At 37.9% G+C, this 19,876-nt stretch overlaps 1 protein-coding gene across 1 annotated transcript in view; it reads right to left on the bottom strand.

The window, feature by feature from the left end:
- Positions 1 to 12,832: 12,832 nt before the first annotated feature.
- Positions 12,833 to 19,876, bottom strand: part of LOC127625348 (calpain-5-like) — a 41,154-nt gene continuing 34,110 nt past the window's right edge. Inside the window, exon 13 of the mRNA XM_052100598.1 lies at positions 12,833 to 18,002. Within this exon, the coding sequence (XP_051956558.1) occupies positions 17,820 to 18,002 (183 nt within the window). The 3' untranslated portion in view covers positions 12,833 to 17,819. The remainder of the gene's footprint in view (positions 18,003 to 19,876) is intronic.

Here is a 19,876-nt window from a genome sequence, read left to right as displayed (position 1 = left end):
GATAAATCATAATTGCAATAGGGTATTTAAAGGAAATATTGTACAATATAGCTTTAATGGTAAGCACTTGCTAATTCAAAGTATACAGTGTAAAGGGCCAAAAAACATTTATAATGTTCCAGTGCACATAAGGGCTAATTTAATTAGCAATGTGGGTCAAAACACAAAGTAGACAACTAGACATTGCCCCAGACGTACTAGACCAAAAAGTCTAAATATATAAATGGATACATTCAAACAGAACCAATATAAAGAAAGAATACAAAATGCAGACTGGTGTTGAGCAGTAAAAGACCGGGAGTAGGCCAGTGCAGATATATATTTATCTTCTTCCTCGTGAGTATGAGCCGCAGCGCCACGTGCAATGACAGTGCGATACGTCTTATCCAATTTCCATGAGAGAGCTAATTCTAAACTTAATTTTCATGCCAGCGCAAAGCACAAGTGGGTATGGTTGCGCTATCTGTGGGTGTATGTGCTCAAACGGTGGGTGTGTTGAATGTTAATGAAGTGGTGCAAAGCTCAATTTTTTGTTTTCGGCACAAAGTCCAAAATCAGTTCCTGCATTTACAGTTTAGACATTTCACCAGCAGGTGGTAATAAAGTTCATGTCCAAATTCTGAAAACATTATAGAACATCAAATTATGTCACTGATAATCATAATTTTGTGAAACAAAAATGTATGATATTTGTGTTAAACTATCTATAGTTCATGGTTTATTTTCAGTTGTTATGTTTATTTTTTTAAATTGTACTAAGATCTGATTTGTACTGGCATTTTTCCACCTGTTGTCTTAGAGTGATTTTTTTAGTCACTGCGAAAGGGGCCTGTGGAAGAAGTTGGAGAGGGTAAAATGTTTGGATTTGGTATGATTTTTTGACTGCTTTGTTATTTTGAATATATTTTCATTTTTTGAATTAAGAAATCTTTTTGGTTTAATGTTTTCATGTTTCAATAAATGAATTTAATTTTTCAACATCAAAATCGACCGGTAGAAGTGAAGTGTGTGCCGATACAGTCAATCACTGTTAATACTAGGGGCACAGCTCTCTGTAGGTGGTTTGCACAGACCTAACATGTACAGTGCAGCGTTAATATATTACAGTATATACGTATTCATATATAAGTATGATATAAGTATTATATTAATATACACATATTATTTACTTTTAATATTTATAGTATTTTAAAGATTCAAGTATTGCAAAATAATTGCTAAAATTGCTAAATTAGCTGCAAAATGGCATCCTGTGGAGCATTTGCTTCTGTGCACAATTTTATTTTTACTCAGTGCTTGTGCACTGTGGGATTTAAATGTATCCTAGTGGCTTGAGTGTTTTGACTATGTTCACCAAAATTAATTCAGATCCATTTAATGATTCAGTAACCATTTCTGGGGATGCCAGAAGGTGGTGACAAATGAGTGTCTTGTGTGAAATGAGTTAGTCACTGAATCAACGATCAAAGAAAAATGTTAATCCTTTAAAATGTGTATGTCTACAGACCTACAAAGAGAATTTAGAAGAGAATTTAAGCATTATAAGAACAAAGCAAATCTATATTTTCGTAGTTGATGAGCTGCTGAGCATGACTTTTATCAAAAGACATCAGTAATGGTCTTATAATAATTATGAGTTTTAATAACGTCTGTACGTTTTCATGTATAAAAAAAGCGTCTACTTTTTACTAAGAACACAGCAGATCTATCTTTTTTCCTACAGTTTATCGACTGCACACCAACATAGAGGTAAAAATCAGCAGCTGATTTAAAAAATAGATTTACATATTTAACACAGATCTAGTAATCTGCTTAAATTGGCAAAAACAACAGATCAAACTATTATCTCACTAGCATAATGTAAAATGCATAACTTAATGAAGACTCATGCGCTGATATAAACTCCACTTACAATGTGTGCTTAAAAGAAAGGTTCTCCTTTGATTGCATTTCACGTAATGCTGCCGATCAAGAATGATATGCTGAAAAATAACTCCCATTTGTGTGTTATTCACCTCTAGATTATTAATTAAAATAAACGTCAATGCAGACACCATTATTGAAAGCAACTTTATAGAAATGAATGGAGCCACATTGATTAGACTGTCTGACTGACGGCCTGTTACGTAAGGGTTGTTTCGGCTCATGAAACTCACCTGTGATAGACAGTATTGTCGCACAATCATCCCAAAGTAACAAAACAAAGAATATTGTATACAAATCCACCATTTGGGCTCAGTATGGGTTTAGCTTGGAAAAGTGCAGGGGACAAAAATCACCTTTTTAAAGAGTGCAGGGGACATGTCCTCCAAGTCCCCCCGTGGCTGCTACGCCCCTGCCTCCACCAACAATATCTTTATTAGGCTCTATTAGCATATTATCTCCCTGTAAACAACACGACCCTTTTATGATGTGTTCCTTCTTTCCTCCTAACTAAGAAATGTTAAAGTACACAGTACATGATAACCTGTGAAAATTGTGCAGAGAAATCAGACAAAATAATAAATCGATAATGATTAGTGCAGCACCTCATTTTGCAATAAGAACCACAAATCTCAATTTTGTGCCTATTCACAGGGGTAATTTAGGGGTAAAACATTATATCCATATACATATTACTGTAGCAACACATCAGATGGAACAAACAACATATCGCCTGTAGTTAATTTCCAGATATATTTAATTTATAGATTTATATCCTTTGGCAATGAGGATAATTAATAAGGCTGTTTTTCCTCCCCTCTACACAGCTGCGGCACCAACAGCAATAGTTTTATTCAAGCAGAACATTCATGGTTCAGCCAACATCAAATACAGTGCATGAAACCCACAAGTCTCCACTGAAAGATTTAAAAGGCTAATAGAACTGGCTGGAATTAGTCACTTACAATGACAACTAGAAACTTGGTTTGAGTTTTTCTATGATTGAGAAGCAATGACATAACTGTCTCTATTATACATTCACTGAAAGAGTTGTCACAGACAGCAGATGTGCCTGAGCACGCTGCTTCTTGGCCTGCCAACTGGGTCAAAGGGACAATTTGCTCTGTCAACCCCACATGCAGGCTTGTCTCTAAAGCTTTCCCACCATACATTTTAAGTGGCAAAATCCATGTATAACTCTGTATTCCCTATCCCTGTATTTGTAGGGCTTTGTGTGCCTTTATTTGAAAGCAATAGGGTTTGGAATGGCATGAGTGTGAGTAAATAACGGCAAATATTTTATTTGGGGGGGGTGAACTTATTACTTTAATTGTCGCCAATGGTCTGATCACTGGCCAGTGTAATAATCCAATCTCAGAGGGAGCTTCAAGCCCATGTGGCTCCTCTTAAGATCAATCAATAAAAAAAATGTGCATCGCCTGAAGTGCTGACAGGAGTTTAGAAGATGCTCAGGAGTAGAGCGGTCTAATGTCTGGATCAGTGTCTGAGTCGCGTGGACATAATGTCCTCTCATTGTTTACAGCTACTGGAGGATGCAATTGAGACACACAACACTCAATTGCACACGTGTGGACACATTTTGATTTCATCACTGACTATACTGCCTTGAATACAAAAATAAATGTTTTATATATATATAAATGAAGTATATATATGTATGAAACTTGTACTGGTAGAAATGTGTCTGTGTTCTTTTCTACATTAATAGAATAAAAAAATATGTTTTGTATAACTGATTCAAATATCTTGTATTATTTCAGCATTGCTCCAGTCTCCATAGGGTTAACAACAGCAACACCCTCTGGCCCAATGCAGGTCAGCTGGTCAGGTGAGCGGAGGGGAGGGAGAGGAAGCCTTTAGGAGCTTACACAGATTTTCCCGGCTAAGCTTGCCACTTTGTAAACTGTTGTTTGAATATTCCAGCTGAATCATTTCCTTATTTGCTTTTTAGTCTCTTTTTAACAATGCATTACCACTTCTGTCTTAACATGCGTCATTTGTTATCATCTAAAAAAAAAAAAAGGATTTGGCTATAACTGTCTCTATCTTTGATTAGAGTGCAAAGGGTCCATGTCACATATCAGTTCCAACGTGAGAATGCAGTTTGGGGAATAAGACTTAGGCATATGTTATATCATGTGCTGTCTTCACAGCAAACTCAATAAGAAGATTAACAGGGGTTTTAATGAATTAGATTAAGCACTACAAAAATATGAAGTTTTGTTATAAGATTGTTAAATCGAGTAGAGAAAAGCCAACACAGTCGAGGGATACAACTGCCTAACTGAATTAATGGTTTGATATAGATTTAGACAGGCCCAAAGAAGTATTTGTATACTTTTGGAAGTCTCACTTAAAATGTATGAATTAAAATGTGGCAGCATATAAATTATGACCATTTCTAAAAACCTTTCTTATCTATACTTTTAACCGACTCATATATTATTTTTAGTGGATGCATGACGTCAGTTTCCCTCAAGTTGGCTTGGCAGAGTAACGTCAAGTCTAGTTCATCATAATAGCTATGGACATGTTCTTTAAAGTTTAGCAACTAGAAAGTGTCTGAACATTTTTAGTCTTCATTTAACACAGTATATCTATTGTTTTATGATTTGAAATTTTAACAAACTTCTTTTTGAGAAATGTTTTGCTTGAAAAGTGAGCTTGTGATATCTGTCATTAAAATAAATGCCACTTGGCTTTCATTTTTAAGGGAGACTCTTTGGGGCCACTGTAGATCTGTAGGTATTTTGGGATTTTGTTAATTAGAGTTTCACAAACTCACATGTAAACAAGACAAGGCTTAGTGCAAATAGAAGGGAATAACGGAAGAATATCAACCTGTTCTGGGATGGATTAGGCAACAGTCAATTCGTTGACAGAATTGCACTCAGCACTGTTGTCTAAACTGAGATACACACAGGAAACCTATGATAATAGATTATAAATGATAATAAATCTTTTTTTTTTTTTTTAAGTAATTTTTGATGTTATTTAAGCAAATCTCATTGGAAAAGTAAAAGTGAACAGTAAATAAGTTGCTCAGGATGTGGTTATTGTCCTAATTTGACAACTAGTGCTATGCTGTCACAATACATATGTACAGTGGACCCAAAAGTATATGGACACATTGAAATCAAGCATTCATTTTAAAGCAAGCAAGCACAATTTTTAAACAAAACATTTAGCAAAAGAAGTGTATGAGGTTTCAAGTTACAAAACAATACCCCATGCCAAATAAAGACAAAATGTATTTGGACACTTTCTGGTTGTCAGATGTTATGTGCTGCTGAACCACACCTGTGAATCCTTTAGGACACCGGTGTAAACTTGAGGGGATCTGACTTCACACACCCACTACATTTTTGGGCCTCTTTGATAAACAAAAGTAACATTCAAAACATAACTATAAAGGAAAATAATTGCTACATCATTGTAGCACATCACAAGAGATTAAAAATTGTAATGTAAACCTCCCTGCCTGAATTTTCTTCCCTAAATCTCACCCCACACCTAATCAAACTTTATGGAATCAGCTTAATGCCAGAAACACCCTGCAGAGGAGCACTCTGTACAGATTACATCCCACAATGCACTTTTGACATAATATTGCAAATTGCATATTTGAAAAATAAAAAGAACAATTAATCAGCTACTGTGTTATTATTTATTAGCTAACAAGGGGCTTGTAAGGAGTCAAAAACGTATCAAAAGTTGACATGCAAACTCCTATTGTCATGAATAACCTACTTAAAACACAATAATCAAACATTTGAATAATACAAACACGGTGAAGTGTTGATGAAACAATGTCTGAATTAATATTCCTCATGCTTTTCTAGACTTATATAGGTAAGACGTTTGTTTATATTGTTTCATAAGCAGTTGTTTGCCCTGAGCCAAGATTCACTAAAGGTGCTTTAATCTTCTGCTCCTCTTAATTGCTTTAATCAGCACCCCACTGAGTGTCAGAGGCAGATTATCGGGCCTTTTCCACTGGCGGTACTAAAGCCTGTTTTACGTACTTTTCCCCGGGACTATTACTATATTAGCTCCTACTCCAGGGTAGATAAAGAAACTGTGGGACTGTGGGAGGTGCTGCAGCCTGTGATTGCTCAAAACCTGCATTGAGAAAGAAGAGGAGCTCCATAGCCACCAACAGTAAACAACTAACTGTTAGCATACTACTGAGAGGATTGCGCTAATTTTACAGTTACCTTAACAGAAAAAAACATATAACAAAGTATCCAAAGAGAATTACCATTTCACATGTTTGTATGTGTTTGTGTGACTTCATGGGGAGACACGATTTTAGTTTTCATCGCATCTGTACTGTATGAATATAAAGAAAAAAAGTGACTTCTGGATTACTACATCAACTTTTTCCTGGGATGATGGATATAAATAATCAGATGTTTATCAAGTGGGTAATTGAACTTTATTGTACGCCAAACCGTCATTAAATCTAGTTTACATGAGGGAAGTATTGCAGTATTTCAGTACAGTAATTTGTGTTGAGTCATAAAAGCCTTTATTGTAAAAATCGTGTTGATTATGCTTATAGTGCATTTTCAACATGTTGTCCACTGAGTTCAGCTCATGCTGTGCGGTTAAACAGTGCTTTCACCACCTCCTCTCATCTCTCACTCCGGCTGCAGGCAGCACAGAGCACCAAGCGCGTGGCTCACAATCCCAGTTTAAACTGTAACCTGAAGACACAGGCTGTGTCCGAAAACTGGAAAATGCTGCCTTCGGAGGCTGTACAAGGATAGATGAAGTTAGGATGAAATAAGGTGCCTTCTAAACTGGTCAGAGAGTTCCATTCACCCAAAAACACTGTTGTTTATATCATTAACTTATAAGGCAGCTGCCTACGTTTTCCGATGCAGTCAAAGTTTGTATAAAACAGCCCTAAACAAATAAAAGTGTAGCTCCGATCCCAGTGTCCTCTGTCATTGATGTTGATTTTGTTGTTGTTGATATTGAAATGCACATGCAAATAACATCAGACTTAAAATGGACGATACTTGATGACGTCACTATGGTGGTTACTTTGTCAGTGCCTAAGCAACAGGGGAAATTCTCCTTGGGTGTTCCATTCCTCATAAAATTTCTCATCTAGACAGTTACAAAGGGAAAAGTACCAGGACTGTTAGCGGGAAAGGGCCTTATAAAGCTTCAAATGGCCACTTCCTCTCAGTATGTCTAAGCAGCAGTGTGTCTAAGATAATTCAGGTCTTAAGATTAAGATTCAATTTCATTTTCATTGTGCAGAGTACATGTACAGAGCCAATGAAATGCAGCTGTTTTCGCATATCCCAACTAAGCTGGGGTCAGAACACTGCCGTGAAATAGTGCCCCTGGAGCAGATAGGGCCTTGCTCAAGGGCCAAACAGTTGTTGGTGTTGGGGCTTGAACCCCCGACCTTTCGGTCAGTAACCCAGAGCCTTAACCGCTGAGCCACCACAAAAAATACACATGTTAAAAATACATTTTCTGAAAAAACCTAAATATCTTATGCAGTGTAGTTGATAAAACAAGATAAATCAACCTGATCTCATTTTAAGGATTTTTAGATATTTTTACAGGAAAACAATCAAATAAACGATTATCAAGAATATGTTTTTTGCCCTAATATCAGAGGTCTCACTAGGTAAAAAGAAGTTATGATCCAACATAAAATTTCGTGTTAAAATTATGATCGTGCCTGGTAACGTGCATGTAAAATGGCTAGAAATAGGATTTTAGATTAGCATAAAGCTGACAATTTACACAAGGTTTATTTCTATTTCTTGTGCTCCAAACTTACTTCTCTGTCTGCTCGTGTGAATGTAACACATCATAAGAAAGTGTTTCACCAATGTTCAAATGTACTTTGGATCACATCATTTATACATTTTTCCATCTGAAAGGACTACATTTTAAATGAAACAAATGACAATAAAATGCAAAGTAATCTCTTCAGTACTCAATACTTTTTGAATGTAACTGTATTCTAAATACCAATGATTTAAATTGTAACTGTATTGGAATACTGTTACTTATATTTTGTATTTTAAATACATATTCCTGTTATTTGTATTCCTTTACTTCTCAACCATGGACACCTATGGCCTAATATATATAGTAAAGCAGAGCTTGCTTAATAAGAAGTGAACATTATGCTTACTGTATACCCAATCTAAATCTGTCTCTAATTTATCCAGTAAAAGGTCCTGTATACTCAGACTCTCAACATACACATACACACATTCACAACAATATAGGAAAGCATAAATGGTCCCCTCTGGGGCCTGGTACATACAGTAGCATTGCTGAGCAGAACACAATAAGCAGTAAGAAGCTTTCCGTAAAGCCTTAAAAGAGCATGAGGTGCTGTACGGCTAAGCCCTGAGTCTGAACACTTACCTCACAGTGACTCAAGAATTCTCCTTTTGTTTTCCATGTTCCCTTGTTCTTCTTTTTTTCCTTCTGCCCCAATCTGTTAATAAACTTCCACAAGTCCAGCTTCAATAGGTGTTCAGGAATCAGCTGATTGGCAGGTGCAAGTTTTAGCAGAGGGAAAGTACACTCCTCCACAGTCACCCAATTCTGGAACTGTCCCTTCTCTTCCACCATGGACAGCTACACACCTTGTTGAGGTACCTGTTGCTTTGGGATGCTGGTTCAGGCAGTGGCAGTGGTAACAAGCTGTGTATCCCTCAATGGCACTGCTGATCCAGCTTACAGGAAGGCGGGGTTAGATAGCAGGCGGTCACTGTGGGGGAGGGAAGGGCTTGACAAAGGTTGGCTGGTCATTTCATTGAACCCTTAAATACATGGGTGTTTAGCCAAACATTATTACCTCCGGTCTTTAGCGACCCAGCACGCATATCTATCACAGATGGATGTACAAAATGCCCAGATAATGTTACATTTTCAAAACAATAAAAAAAATTATAGAATATATGCTGATATATTTTAATGTTTTATTTTTCATATATTAAAGAGATGATGTTTACAACAAATATAGAACAAGATTAATTTCTTTCACACTGAAATTTCATGAAAAGCAACTGGCTGTCAAACACATATTGAGCTACACATACAATACATACATTCCCAGGCACTTATTGAGTCTAAACAGACCCACAACATACATCATTTCAGTAGTACACCCAAATGACAATAGCCAAATCAAACTGTTCATGTGTTAAACTTGCTATAGTTTACCTTCACATTGCTTCTTCGTCAAACGTAAATCAAGATAATCAATGAAACATCAGCACCTTCTTGAATGAGAAATAGCATGTATAAAAGATATGCGTACACGCATATGGGATACTTATGGGAAACATTTGTGCAAAAAAAATAAACACTATTACACCTTTACATTTTGGTAATGAAGCAGTTATAAAAAAAAAAAAAAATATATATATATATATATAAAATTGTTTTCGTTACACTTTTCAAAAGAGAAAGTTTGAGGAATACTGTAGAGGTGTGGACATAACTCCAAAAAATGGTACAGGGGCTGGAATAAGGTCCCGGGTCTCTAAAGACTCGAGATATGCATTCAAGGGTTAAAGTAATGTAAAAAAAAATCCTGTTGTTTTTACCAAAAAAAAAAAAAAAAAAAACTGGCTGCTGTGGTTGCCAGAATAATTATGTAAAAAATACAGTAAAATTGTAAAAACAACCTGTAAATTGTACAGTTTCATATGGTTGTAATTTACATGACCACGCTGGCACTGAAAAAAATAATTTCATAAACTTTATGAAACTGTAACTACAGAAGGGCACATGAAATTCATCAATAGTGGCTCTTCCAGGTGCATTGACCAATAAACATGTAGATTTTGTTCAGTCACTCACACAAACACTAAACAACATCAGGGTAACACATGTGAGAATCAAATAATGCAGTAAACATTAACTAAATTACATCAAATATAAAACAGCACACTCCAGTGTACGTAACTGATATTAAAAATAAGATGAAACATAACTATTCCCATAAAATATAATGAAATGTAATGGGTAACGCAGGGAATTCTGGGAACGTCCGATTAACGTCCGATTTTTACTGTAATTTTAACAATAATTTACTGCAAAAAGTACATGTACTCTCTTGTTAAACATAATGTTAAATTTTACCATTAATTATACAGGAAAATCGTCATGGTTACTGTCGTATCCGCCGTTCCCTGAGGGAGGGAACAAGACCTTGTGTCGAACGAAGTGACACAAGGGGTAGCCTCGCGTACCTCTGAACTTGAGAAAAGGCCAATGTGAAATTGGCAGACAGAATTTGCATGCGTCTGTCAATCAGTCAGGTTTTTGCACTGAGGAGCCAGAAATAAGGCACAGCCGTTTACAGTGGTAGGTCTAGTGCTGTGTTAGGAGGGACACAACGTCTCGTTCCCTTCCTCAGGGAATGGAGGTTACGACAGTAACCATGACGTTCCCCTTCTGTCTGGTAGTAACCTCTGAACTAACCTCTGTTTGGTGACGGCGTTCCCTTTCCGCCATCCGCCCAAAGCAGATAAAGAGCTGCTCAGAACATCTAAAGCTCTGCGTGCGGTCCAAATAGATATGCAAAGCATGTACCGGACACAGCAACGAAAGGGCTCGGTCTGCCTCCTCCCGGGGCAGCGCTTGCAGGTTCACGTCCTGGTCCCTGAAGGGGGCCGTAGGAACCTTGGGCACATAGCCCGGTCGCGGCTCGGGAAGAACACCAATTCGCGAACGAGCGCAACTTTAGGGCGTAAAGTTGCCTGGTGTTTACAACTGCAGGTGGTAGATCACTTAGATCTTCCACGTCCCGTCCAGGGGCCAGACGTGGAGGTTCCAGAGGTCTGGGCACGGGTGCCAGAGGGTGCCCCGTCCCTAAGAAAGTAGGTCTTTCCTCAGGGGAATTTTCCAGGGAGGTGCTGTCATGAGGAGCGTAAGATCTGAGAACCAGATCCGGGTGGGCCAGTAAGGAGCCACCAGGGTGACCTGTTCCTCGTCCTCCCTGATCTTGCACAGCACCAGTGCAAGGAGGCTCACTGGGGGAAATGCGTACTTGCGCAGCCCCTGGGGCCAGCTGTGTGCCACCGCATCTGTCCTGAGAGGAGCTACTGTCAGGGTGTACCAGAGCGGGTAGTGGGAGTTGTCCCAGGAGGCAAAGAGGTCTATCTGTACCATGCCGAATCGGTCCCAAATCAGCTGGACCACCTGGGGATGGAGCCTGCAATCTCCGCTAGGCGAAATCTGGCGCGACAGCACGTTCGCCGTTGTGCTGCGGTTGCCAGGGAAGTGAGTGGCATGCAGCGACCTGAGTCGCAGCTGACTCCAAAGGAGAAGATTTATGTACGCTACTGTCACAGGGGGACACCCTTAGCGAGCAGGCGGGGCCTCCGTCTGCTCCTTCACCTCCGAGAACTGCTGGACGAAGTCATCAACGGTGTCGGCAAAGATGCCAAGCTGAGAGACGGTGTCATTGAGAAACCCTGATTTGTCAACGTTGTGCATCTCGACCATGTTCAGCCAGAGGTGACACTCCAAGACCACAAGAGTGGCCATCGCCCACCCGAGTGCATGCGCTGTGACCTTTGTGGCTCTGAGAGTGAGGTCAGTGGCAGAGCGCAGTTCCTGCAGCACGTTAGCTCGTCATGCACTTCCGGGAAGAATGGTACTGGGGGGAGCAGGTAATAGCGCGTCGGGAGGCAGAAGAGCGCCCCGAGGATTGGGTGCTGAGAAAAAACTCAAAGTACTTACCTTGCTACGTGCACCTGGCAGGGGACAGGTTAGAGACTGAGGAAGAGGTCCTGGGAAGGCATCTTCGGAACTCATTATCGCTCGCCTGCCAGGGCTGAGGAGTCGCAGGTCCGAGGCGAGAGAGGTCCACCCAGGGAGCCGGGATTGAGCTCTTTAATTGAGAATGTGGGTACCGCAGCCCGAAGGCAGTGTGGCAAATGAAAGTAATGAAAATAAGGATTCTTCTCAACAGCTAGATTGGTTCGCGGCGGTAGACCTGAAGGTGCGTACTTCCATGTCTCCATCTTGCCTCGACACCGACACTTCCTATGGTTCGCATTTGAAACGGTTAGAAAAAAAGAAGTTCTTCTCGCCAGTAGAGGTGAGTGGAACAGTGTTGAACTCAGCTTTGCTGTTGCACAACCGCTCGGCTGCGACTGACAGACGCATACCCACTTCCCTTTATACCTGTATGTCCGGGGGCGGCGCATGCAAATTCTGTCTGCCAATTTCACATTGGCCTTTTCTCAAGGAAGACCCCTTGTGTCACTTCATTCGACAACGTCGAGTGAGTGACAGAAGGGGAACTTTTTGCATCTAAAATGGTTTAATTTTACAAAATTTTATTTTTTACAGTGTGGCTTTTAGTTTGCAGTAAGTCCTATCATGCTTCAATCTGCCCTACAAAACTGTGTACGGAGAAGGTCAAGTTTTGTATCTATAAATGGAGGCAGAGTGTGGTTGATTTAAATGATTGTAAAGTTTACGGTGAAATGTCACAAGTCCAAAGTACACAATAGCCTTTAATCAACCTGCCAAAGAACTCCAAAAATAGCACTGTGATAACGAAGCATTTTCTTAAAGGAATAGTTCACAAAGTAATAAACAATTTTAGTCACCCTTATGTCATTCCAAACCTGTGTCAATTTGTCCTTTTTGGATCTTGACAGCACCTGTTACTGTATGATTTTGCTGTATTGACAAGAGAAGTGTGAACATTCTTCTAAGCAGTTTCTTTTGTGTTCCACGAAACTAAGAAAGGAATACAGGCTTGGAACAAAGAGTATATTTTAATTTTGGGGGAAATATTTCTTTAAAAAAAGCCCATTAATGTAATTTTCATAACTACAGCACGATTTTCAATCTTTTATTTCAAATTCATGCCACAAGTTGACAAAATACAAAAGAAAGAAGTACTTATATCAAATAACACAGTGTAACCCAAAGACTTGCACGTGAAATAAAACACATTTAAACAGAGATAAGATCTAAATCCTACTATCAGTAAATAGTAGTCTGTTTGTTTTTTGAACACAAGTTTCAATGGCTAGATGAAAAATAGTAAACAAAGGAATATAAAATGCTGATATAAAATGCTCATTATAGTTTTATAGAATGATACCATGCAAGATATTTGTATATTTCTATTGCGTATTAATACAGTTTCAAGTTCACCATCATCAGAAAAATACAAGAGTATCACAAGCTCATTCACTGAATATCTGACCAATTTCAGAAAATGACAAAGATCAAGATGCCTAGAAAAAGTCAAACATGGCTTGACAGCATTTGTGACTGCTTACGTTAGAGAAGAAAGGTTCACTCATTTAAAGTACATGCAGCAGTCAAGGCCAAAGAGCAAATAACACCATGTCATTAATGAGAGGCTGGCAGAGACACTCTGGAATGCCATTCTTAAAAATAAACATTTCCAATGACAAAATACATGCTGAGATCTGAAAATAGCAGTTATGCAAGAGATTTTGCATACATGAAAATGGGCACCCATCAAAACTCTGCAGATATGCTTAGCCCATGTCTTCCTCATACATATACTGCATTAGCTGTGCAAACAGCGTAGAGGTAAGAATAATCTTGTTGTAAACAAATCATAAAAAAGAAACTTAAAAGAAAAGAAAAACAAACACACGCAATGCAAGATTGCACGTGCATATGAAAGCAGTATCAAGATCAATACTCCAAAAAGATTCTTCTGATGCTGACAATCTGGAATTCAGTATCTGCTTCAGATCATGCACCAATATCTGAGTGAACCATGACATTTTAAGACCATCTGTACTTTTTCATTCTGTTTAATGGCCAAGGCTAAAGAACATTACATGAACAAAAACAATAACAATAACAAACAAACAATCAATATATATATAAATATAAAGAATCATCTTTAAACAAAAATAGATTTGGCATGAAAAGGTATTGGAACTTTATCATTCTAGTATTATTTGCCAATGGCTAAACTTGTTATTTGGCAAAATAGAGAAGAAAAACAAATATTGGAAATGCACATGGCTCCAACTGTACCGGCACATTGGTATCCTTTACAGCAATTTCGTTTACCAGAAAATCGGCATAAATGGATAAAACACACAGGAAAACAAAACTAATGAGTGAGAAAGTTTTGTTGTCTATTCTTGAATAGAAATGGACTAAATTTAAGGCTATTTGTGTTTACTTGATCAGATTTAAGCAAATCTTCTGTCAATTGCATTCTCAGTGTATAAAAAGCAAAAATTAGGAGGCTATATGGTTCAAATGTGGAAAATGTTAATTGTTTGAATTTATACTTACAGTTTGCTATTAATAAAACATCTATCTGCTTAAAATGAATTGCTGTCTATTTTGTAAATCAGTCATAGAGGCCAGATATAGAGATAATATGTAAAATCCATTCACAAAAAAATCCCCTGTTTACCCGTCATAATCTGGCCTTTGTAGGTACAAATGATGTAAATGAATGACTGGGCCATTGTTAGGGATTTCCAATTCAATCTGGTTGTATAAAACTGAAATCTAATTCAGCAACAGAAAAAGGATTATTCATTCTTGAAAAAATCATGTTGTCTCAGGCTCCGATGTGCTATAAACCTGCTGGGCATGAAAAAGTTATTGTTATCCAACACTATTAATCTGATTGGCACTGCATTGTAACACTCTGCTGTTACTCTCTTTCTATCTATCTCTCCTCATCCAAATCTTTTGGGCACTGTGTCAACAAACTCATTTGGATCAGTGGCTCAACTTTAGAAACATTACAAATTGTATAAACATCCTTTGTTATATAACCTAGAGAGAATCTTGAGCTACATGTTTTGACACACATGAATAAAAATTGCAAATAGGCTCTTGGTAACGTTGGCAAGTGGCCTTTATAACAGTAACAATTTAACAGATTCATAGAATAATGTAAAAACAGATAAAAAAAAAAAAACTTAAGATAAAGTGACATTCTAAAATTGCATAAAAACACAAATTAAAATAAATTATTAAATTAAACAAAACAACAAAACAAAAACAAACCTCTTCAGTTCAGGCAACGATGAATAAGTAAAAATTAACTGAACTGGGCAGAAATGATATATGAATTAATAAATGTAAAAATATTCAGCTCAAGAGCTGACATTCAAATAAAGTTAAAGAAAAAGACACATCAGTGGATGCAAAAACATACCCAACCAATAAAAGACTGATGTGGACTTGTTTTTGTTCTCCAAAACTCACATGGTAACTGAAATCTTGGCATGAAGAAGAAAGGTACACTATAGATACATTGTAGTGCACAAATTGTGTACAAAAGTTTTTATAGCAGTCTCTGGTGGAACAGCACAATAAGCCATTGGAAAGGACACAATGCTGGTGAAGATAGTCACCATGTGTCTGTAGTTAAGGTTCATTGTAACCAAGAGAAGTCAAGAGAAAACCAAAGCAGGAGTCTTCTAAGTTAGTGGACTCGTGCAGCTGTTCTTACAGGTCTCAAACAATGGCACATGCTGTTTGGCAGGAGTCTGGCTAGAAAGTCATTAAGACACAGACAAATCCTTATTTTACAGTCTCACAATCCTCAGAGCAAGAGTGAGGTATACCCAGAGATTAAGGGTCCAAAGGCCTGCCCTTCACCCCTTAAGCACCATTGGCACTGATAGAGTTTTTCCTTTGAATTATACATGCAGAGCCTTTTAATGGACCTTAAAGGAAAAAACAAAAAACAAAATGAAAACTCTATTATTTACTCACCCTCATAACATTCCAAACCCATATGCCTTTATCTTTTCTTTTAAAGTATCTTCATGTAGGTTTTTGTTCCAAACATGACAACAGCTGTCAAGCACTGAAATACACAAAAAGGCACAATAAAAGTAGTCCATCCGAATCTTCTGAAGTCATGCGATTGCTTTGTATTAGGAGCAGAATATTTCAATCATTATTCACTGATAATCTTCCCCTCCAGAAAGCTGTTAACTCAAAAACTGTTGTGACTGTTGTTCCTTACACAAAGCTATTGTATGGGTTCAGAAGACGAGGAATACAGAGCACAAGTCGTATAGACCGCTTTAATTGTGTGGAGTTTGACAGACATGGTCACTATAAACTTTCATTATAAGGAAAAGAGCTGCATTAAGATACTTATACATCTGTATTTTGTGTTCCACAGGAAAAAAATAAATAAATATGGGTTTAGTATAAAATGATTGTAAGTAAAGAAAATAATGACAAATGTAAATTTCTGGGTGAATAACTCCTTAAAACACTGCTAGCAATTTCCCTTTGATGTTCACATGCATAACCTCTAAATGGTCCTTAAGTTATCTTTGAGGATCAGAGGGTCACACACACATAGTCTTAACTGCGGGATAAAATGTAATGCTAATCAAACTGCATGGTCCTTTTTTTTAATGCCCACGTATCCTCAGGCAGTTGGTTCACCATGAAAATGGCATAACAGAGAGGATGAGCCTTTGGTTCCATAAGTCCGCTGATAATAGCAGAACTCCTCTTCGTGCTTCAGTAGGCTCTATTCCAGACTCCTGTTGCTAGGCAACATGACACAGAGAGTCCACAGATATGCCTTCTGTGACCCGTCAGTCACTGCGATTTTGTTTGTGGAGATTCAATGGAACTTCACTAATTCAGTGATGATTGGGTCTTGCAACATGTCGAGGTCTTTGTAATCAGGTTTATCTCCATGTCACTCTGCATCTTGGGGGAAGCTGTGTGAATTGGCACATGTTTTGATAGTGACTGGATATGTGAAGATTGAATGCGGAGGAGAAGAGGGATGGTAAAAGATACACAGCAATGGAAAAATGGCAGGTAAGACTGTGGCTGATCATGTGACTTGGACTCCTAAAGGATCTAATTCTACTGCAAGACCACTTCAGCTTGTCATGCAAGTACAATGCGTCGCCCTTTATAAAAACATCAGACAATGATTGAGTGGTATAAAAGGAATAGTTCAGCCAAAATTTAAATAATTAATTATTTACTCACCCTCATGTGGTTCCAAATCTGACTTGCTTTGTTCTGTGGAACACAAAAGGAGAAATTTTGAAGAATGCACTGGTTGTCCTATTCCACGTAATTGCAATGAAAAGGAACTGGAGCTTTCAAGCTTCAAAAAGGATGTAAAATCTCAATGAAGGTATCTTTAAAGTGGTCCATATCACTTATGCACTATTCTTTTCTGAAGCCATATGATGACTTTGGACAGAAACAACCTGAAATTTAAGTTGTTGTTCACTGATTCTCTTCCATCCAGTGAGTTGTTAGCTCAAGAACCATTGCTACTGGGTGATTGCGTTAGTGAGTTAAACTCAAGAACCAGATCAGTCTGAAAGCAGACACGTTTTTGTGAATTGACAATTTGAGTCAAAAGATCTATTTGTTTACAAATCAGACAGTGCTACTTCTTTTACGAATGGCCAAAAGATAGCTAAGGCAGGAGTCAAGATTTTCAGTGTTTCAATCAAATATTTAAATTTTGTCTGCACACAAAGCTATCATATGACTTCTGAAGACTTGAAAAATAGCACACAGGTCATATGTACTACTTTCTATGGTGCTTTTGCATCCTTTTTGAAACTCTTCTGTCACTATTTATTGTAATTTCATGGAGAAGAGTGACCAGCACATAAATACAACATTCTCATTTTCTGTTCCACTGAAAAATAACAGCATATGGGTTTGAAAAAACATGAAGTTGAGTAAATAATGAAAGAGTGTTCAATTCTAGGTGAACTATTCCTTTAATGTAAAACAAAAACAGGATATGAAAGACAAAAGAAGACTGACAGAAGGCATTGTGTGTAATGTGAAGAGCAGATGAGGAATCAGGCAGAGAGGGAACACTTAGTTAATGATCAAATGTTGGTTAAAGTGGTGCAGGTGATTACGCGCACAGTCAGTGTGCCTGGAAGGCTGTTGTTTTGGCGACTGCCCTTGTCTTTAAGGTAAACTGTGTGCTGCTCTTGGCGGTCATTAGGGTCACTAAAGAGAGTCACCTGACCCAGGAAGGTGTCAACAATCACATTCTTATTGAAGATCTTAGTTCATCATGGAACAGTCAAAGGAAAGGGGTCAAGCAGAAGCAGCAGAAGAAAAAAGAAATAAGGAAAGAGGAATAGGTCAGCATAAGCAGGAAATGGAAGGAGATCTTCAGCAGTTGGTGAAAAAGACTAAAAGACCACATGAAATTGCTTGATGAGCCAAGCATAAATGTCCAAGGTATACAGTATATGAGCAAAGTATTGAGTATTAACTTAATATCACAGCAATGATACATGATTTGCTATATGCTAGCCTTTTGCAGGTAGTATTAGGGGGAGGGATCTGCTCACTCTAGAGCATTTGATTAGACAAAATATTCTGTAGTGCAAGATGAGTCATGAGGTCTAAGGTTGTTAATCAATGGTATATGCTTCTGTTAATGCTATCAGTCTGTTATTTCAAATAACAGTGGATTTCCTGCACAGTGAATGTCAAAATCGAGTCAGTCTTCCTACACTCTAAAATGACTGCAAATCTGCATATCTCACTTTTCTGCAATAAAATTCAAATTGATTCTGTACTTATAATAAACAACTTTAAATAAATTGTTTTACATTTCTCCATCGTTTTTCATTAAATTAAATAATTAGCAATGCTTTTGTGATTGTATTTCATTCCAAACCCAGATGGCTGAAAAAGTGAGCGGGCTCTGTTGTGCTCTATTTACATTTAATGGGGTCTTTTAAGGAATATTCCGGGTTCAATACGAGTTAAAGGTGCAGATGTAAGATTCAGAAACCCTTGTTATTAATGACACCTGTGGCCATTAAATAAACTGCAGCCACCTGTTGCTCGTGCTTGCGCTCATGCACACACTCCATAGGGACTCTAGCGAGCATCGGCAAAAACAATGACGTAACGTACAAAGAGACTGAACGTGATCCACTGGCATCATACTGACAGATGAGGTAGCGTCATTCAAATTACACAGTTATGATTGTTTTACAACAAACTTTGAGACTAATCTAAAACTACCTATTAGCTAACATAGCATACTGATACACACACACAGCTACATACTACCAAACTATACCAGACAGTTTACTGTTGCACTGTTATCTTGCACTATTGTATGTTTTGTATGTCATATGTTGCAGTACGATCAAGAAACCAGCATTTTTGCTTAAATTTATCCTGCATACTTGACTTTTAGTATAAAGAGAAGATCGTTAAAATTATTTGAAAGTTACGAAGCAAGGTAGCTTGCAATTCGTCAGCGTTAGCAGGTAAAATCAAGTTAGCTAAAATTACACAGATGGCACTATATTTCTCATGCTTTGCAGTTATGTAAGCTTACGTGTCCAATAAGAAGAATGCCAATTCAGGGTTGGATTTGATCCCCAAAACTGCACGAAGCTCCATCCAGGAATCAAATGCTTTGCCGTTGTTCACTCGAGTTTTCACTCGACCACGATCACGTTCTCGCTTAGCCAGACGAGTTTCAGTAGAAGGCTCTCGGGAGCACACATAAAATTCACATCCTTTGGATTTTCCCAGCAAAAGCGACCCGCTCCCTTCGCATGAAAATCAGTCTACAGGCTTTAATAGGCAACCTAGGAAGTCCGGTAAGGGCTAATTTTTTTAAGTTGCGTTACAAACCATTCACACATTGGCAAAAAAAGGCGAATATTACATGAAAATGGTTACATACTGCACCTTACGCCTAATCGACAGCATTTGTGGCATAATATTGAATAACAAAAACATTTATTTTGACTTGTCCCTCCTTTTCTTTAAAAAATAAAGCAAACATTAAGGTTCCAGTGAGGTACTTATGGGGCCAATACGTAAACGTTATAATACTCACTGTTTTAAATGTATAGCCACAAAACATAAACAATATTTGTGTTAACATAATACTAGTGTGGTA

This window comes from Xyrauchen texanus, chromosome 31 (assembly GCF_025860055.1).
Source record: "Xyrauchen texanus isolate HMW12.3.18 chromosome 31, RBS_HiC_50CHRs, whole genome shotgun sequence".
Lineage (NCBI taxonomy): Eukaryota > Metazoa > Chordata > Actinopteri > Cypriniformes > Catostomidae > Xyrauchen > Xyrauchen texanus.
The sequence above is the reverse complement of the archived record's forward strand: the minus strand, read 5'-3'. Positions and strand labels throughout refer to the sequence as shown.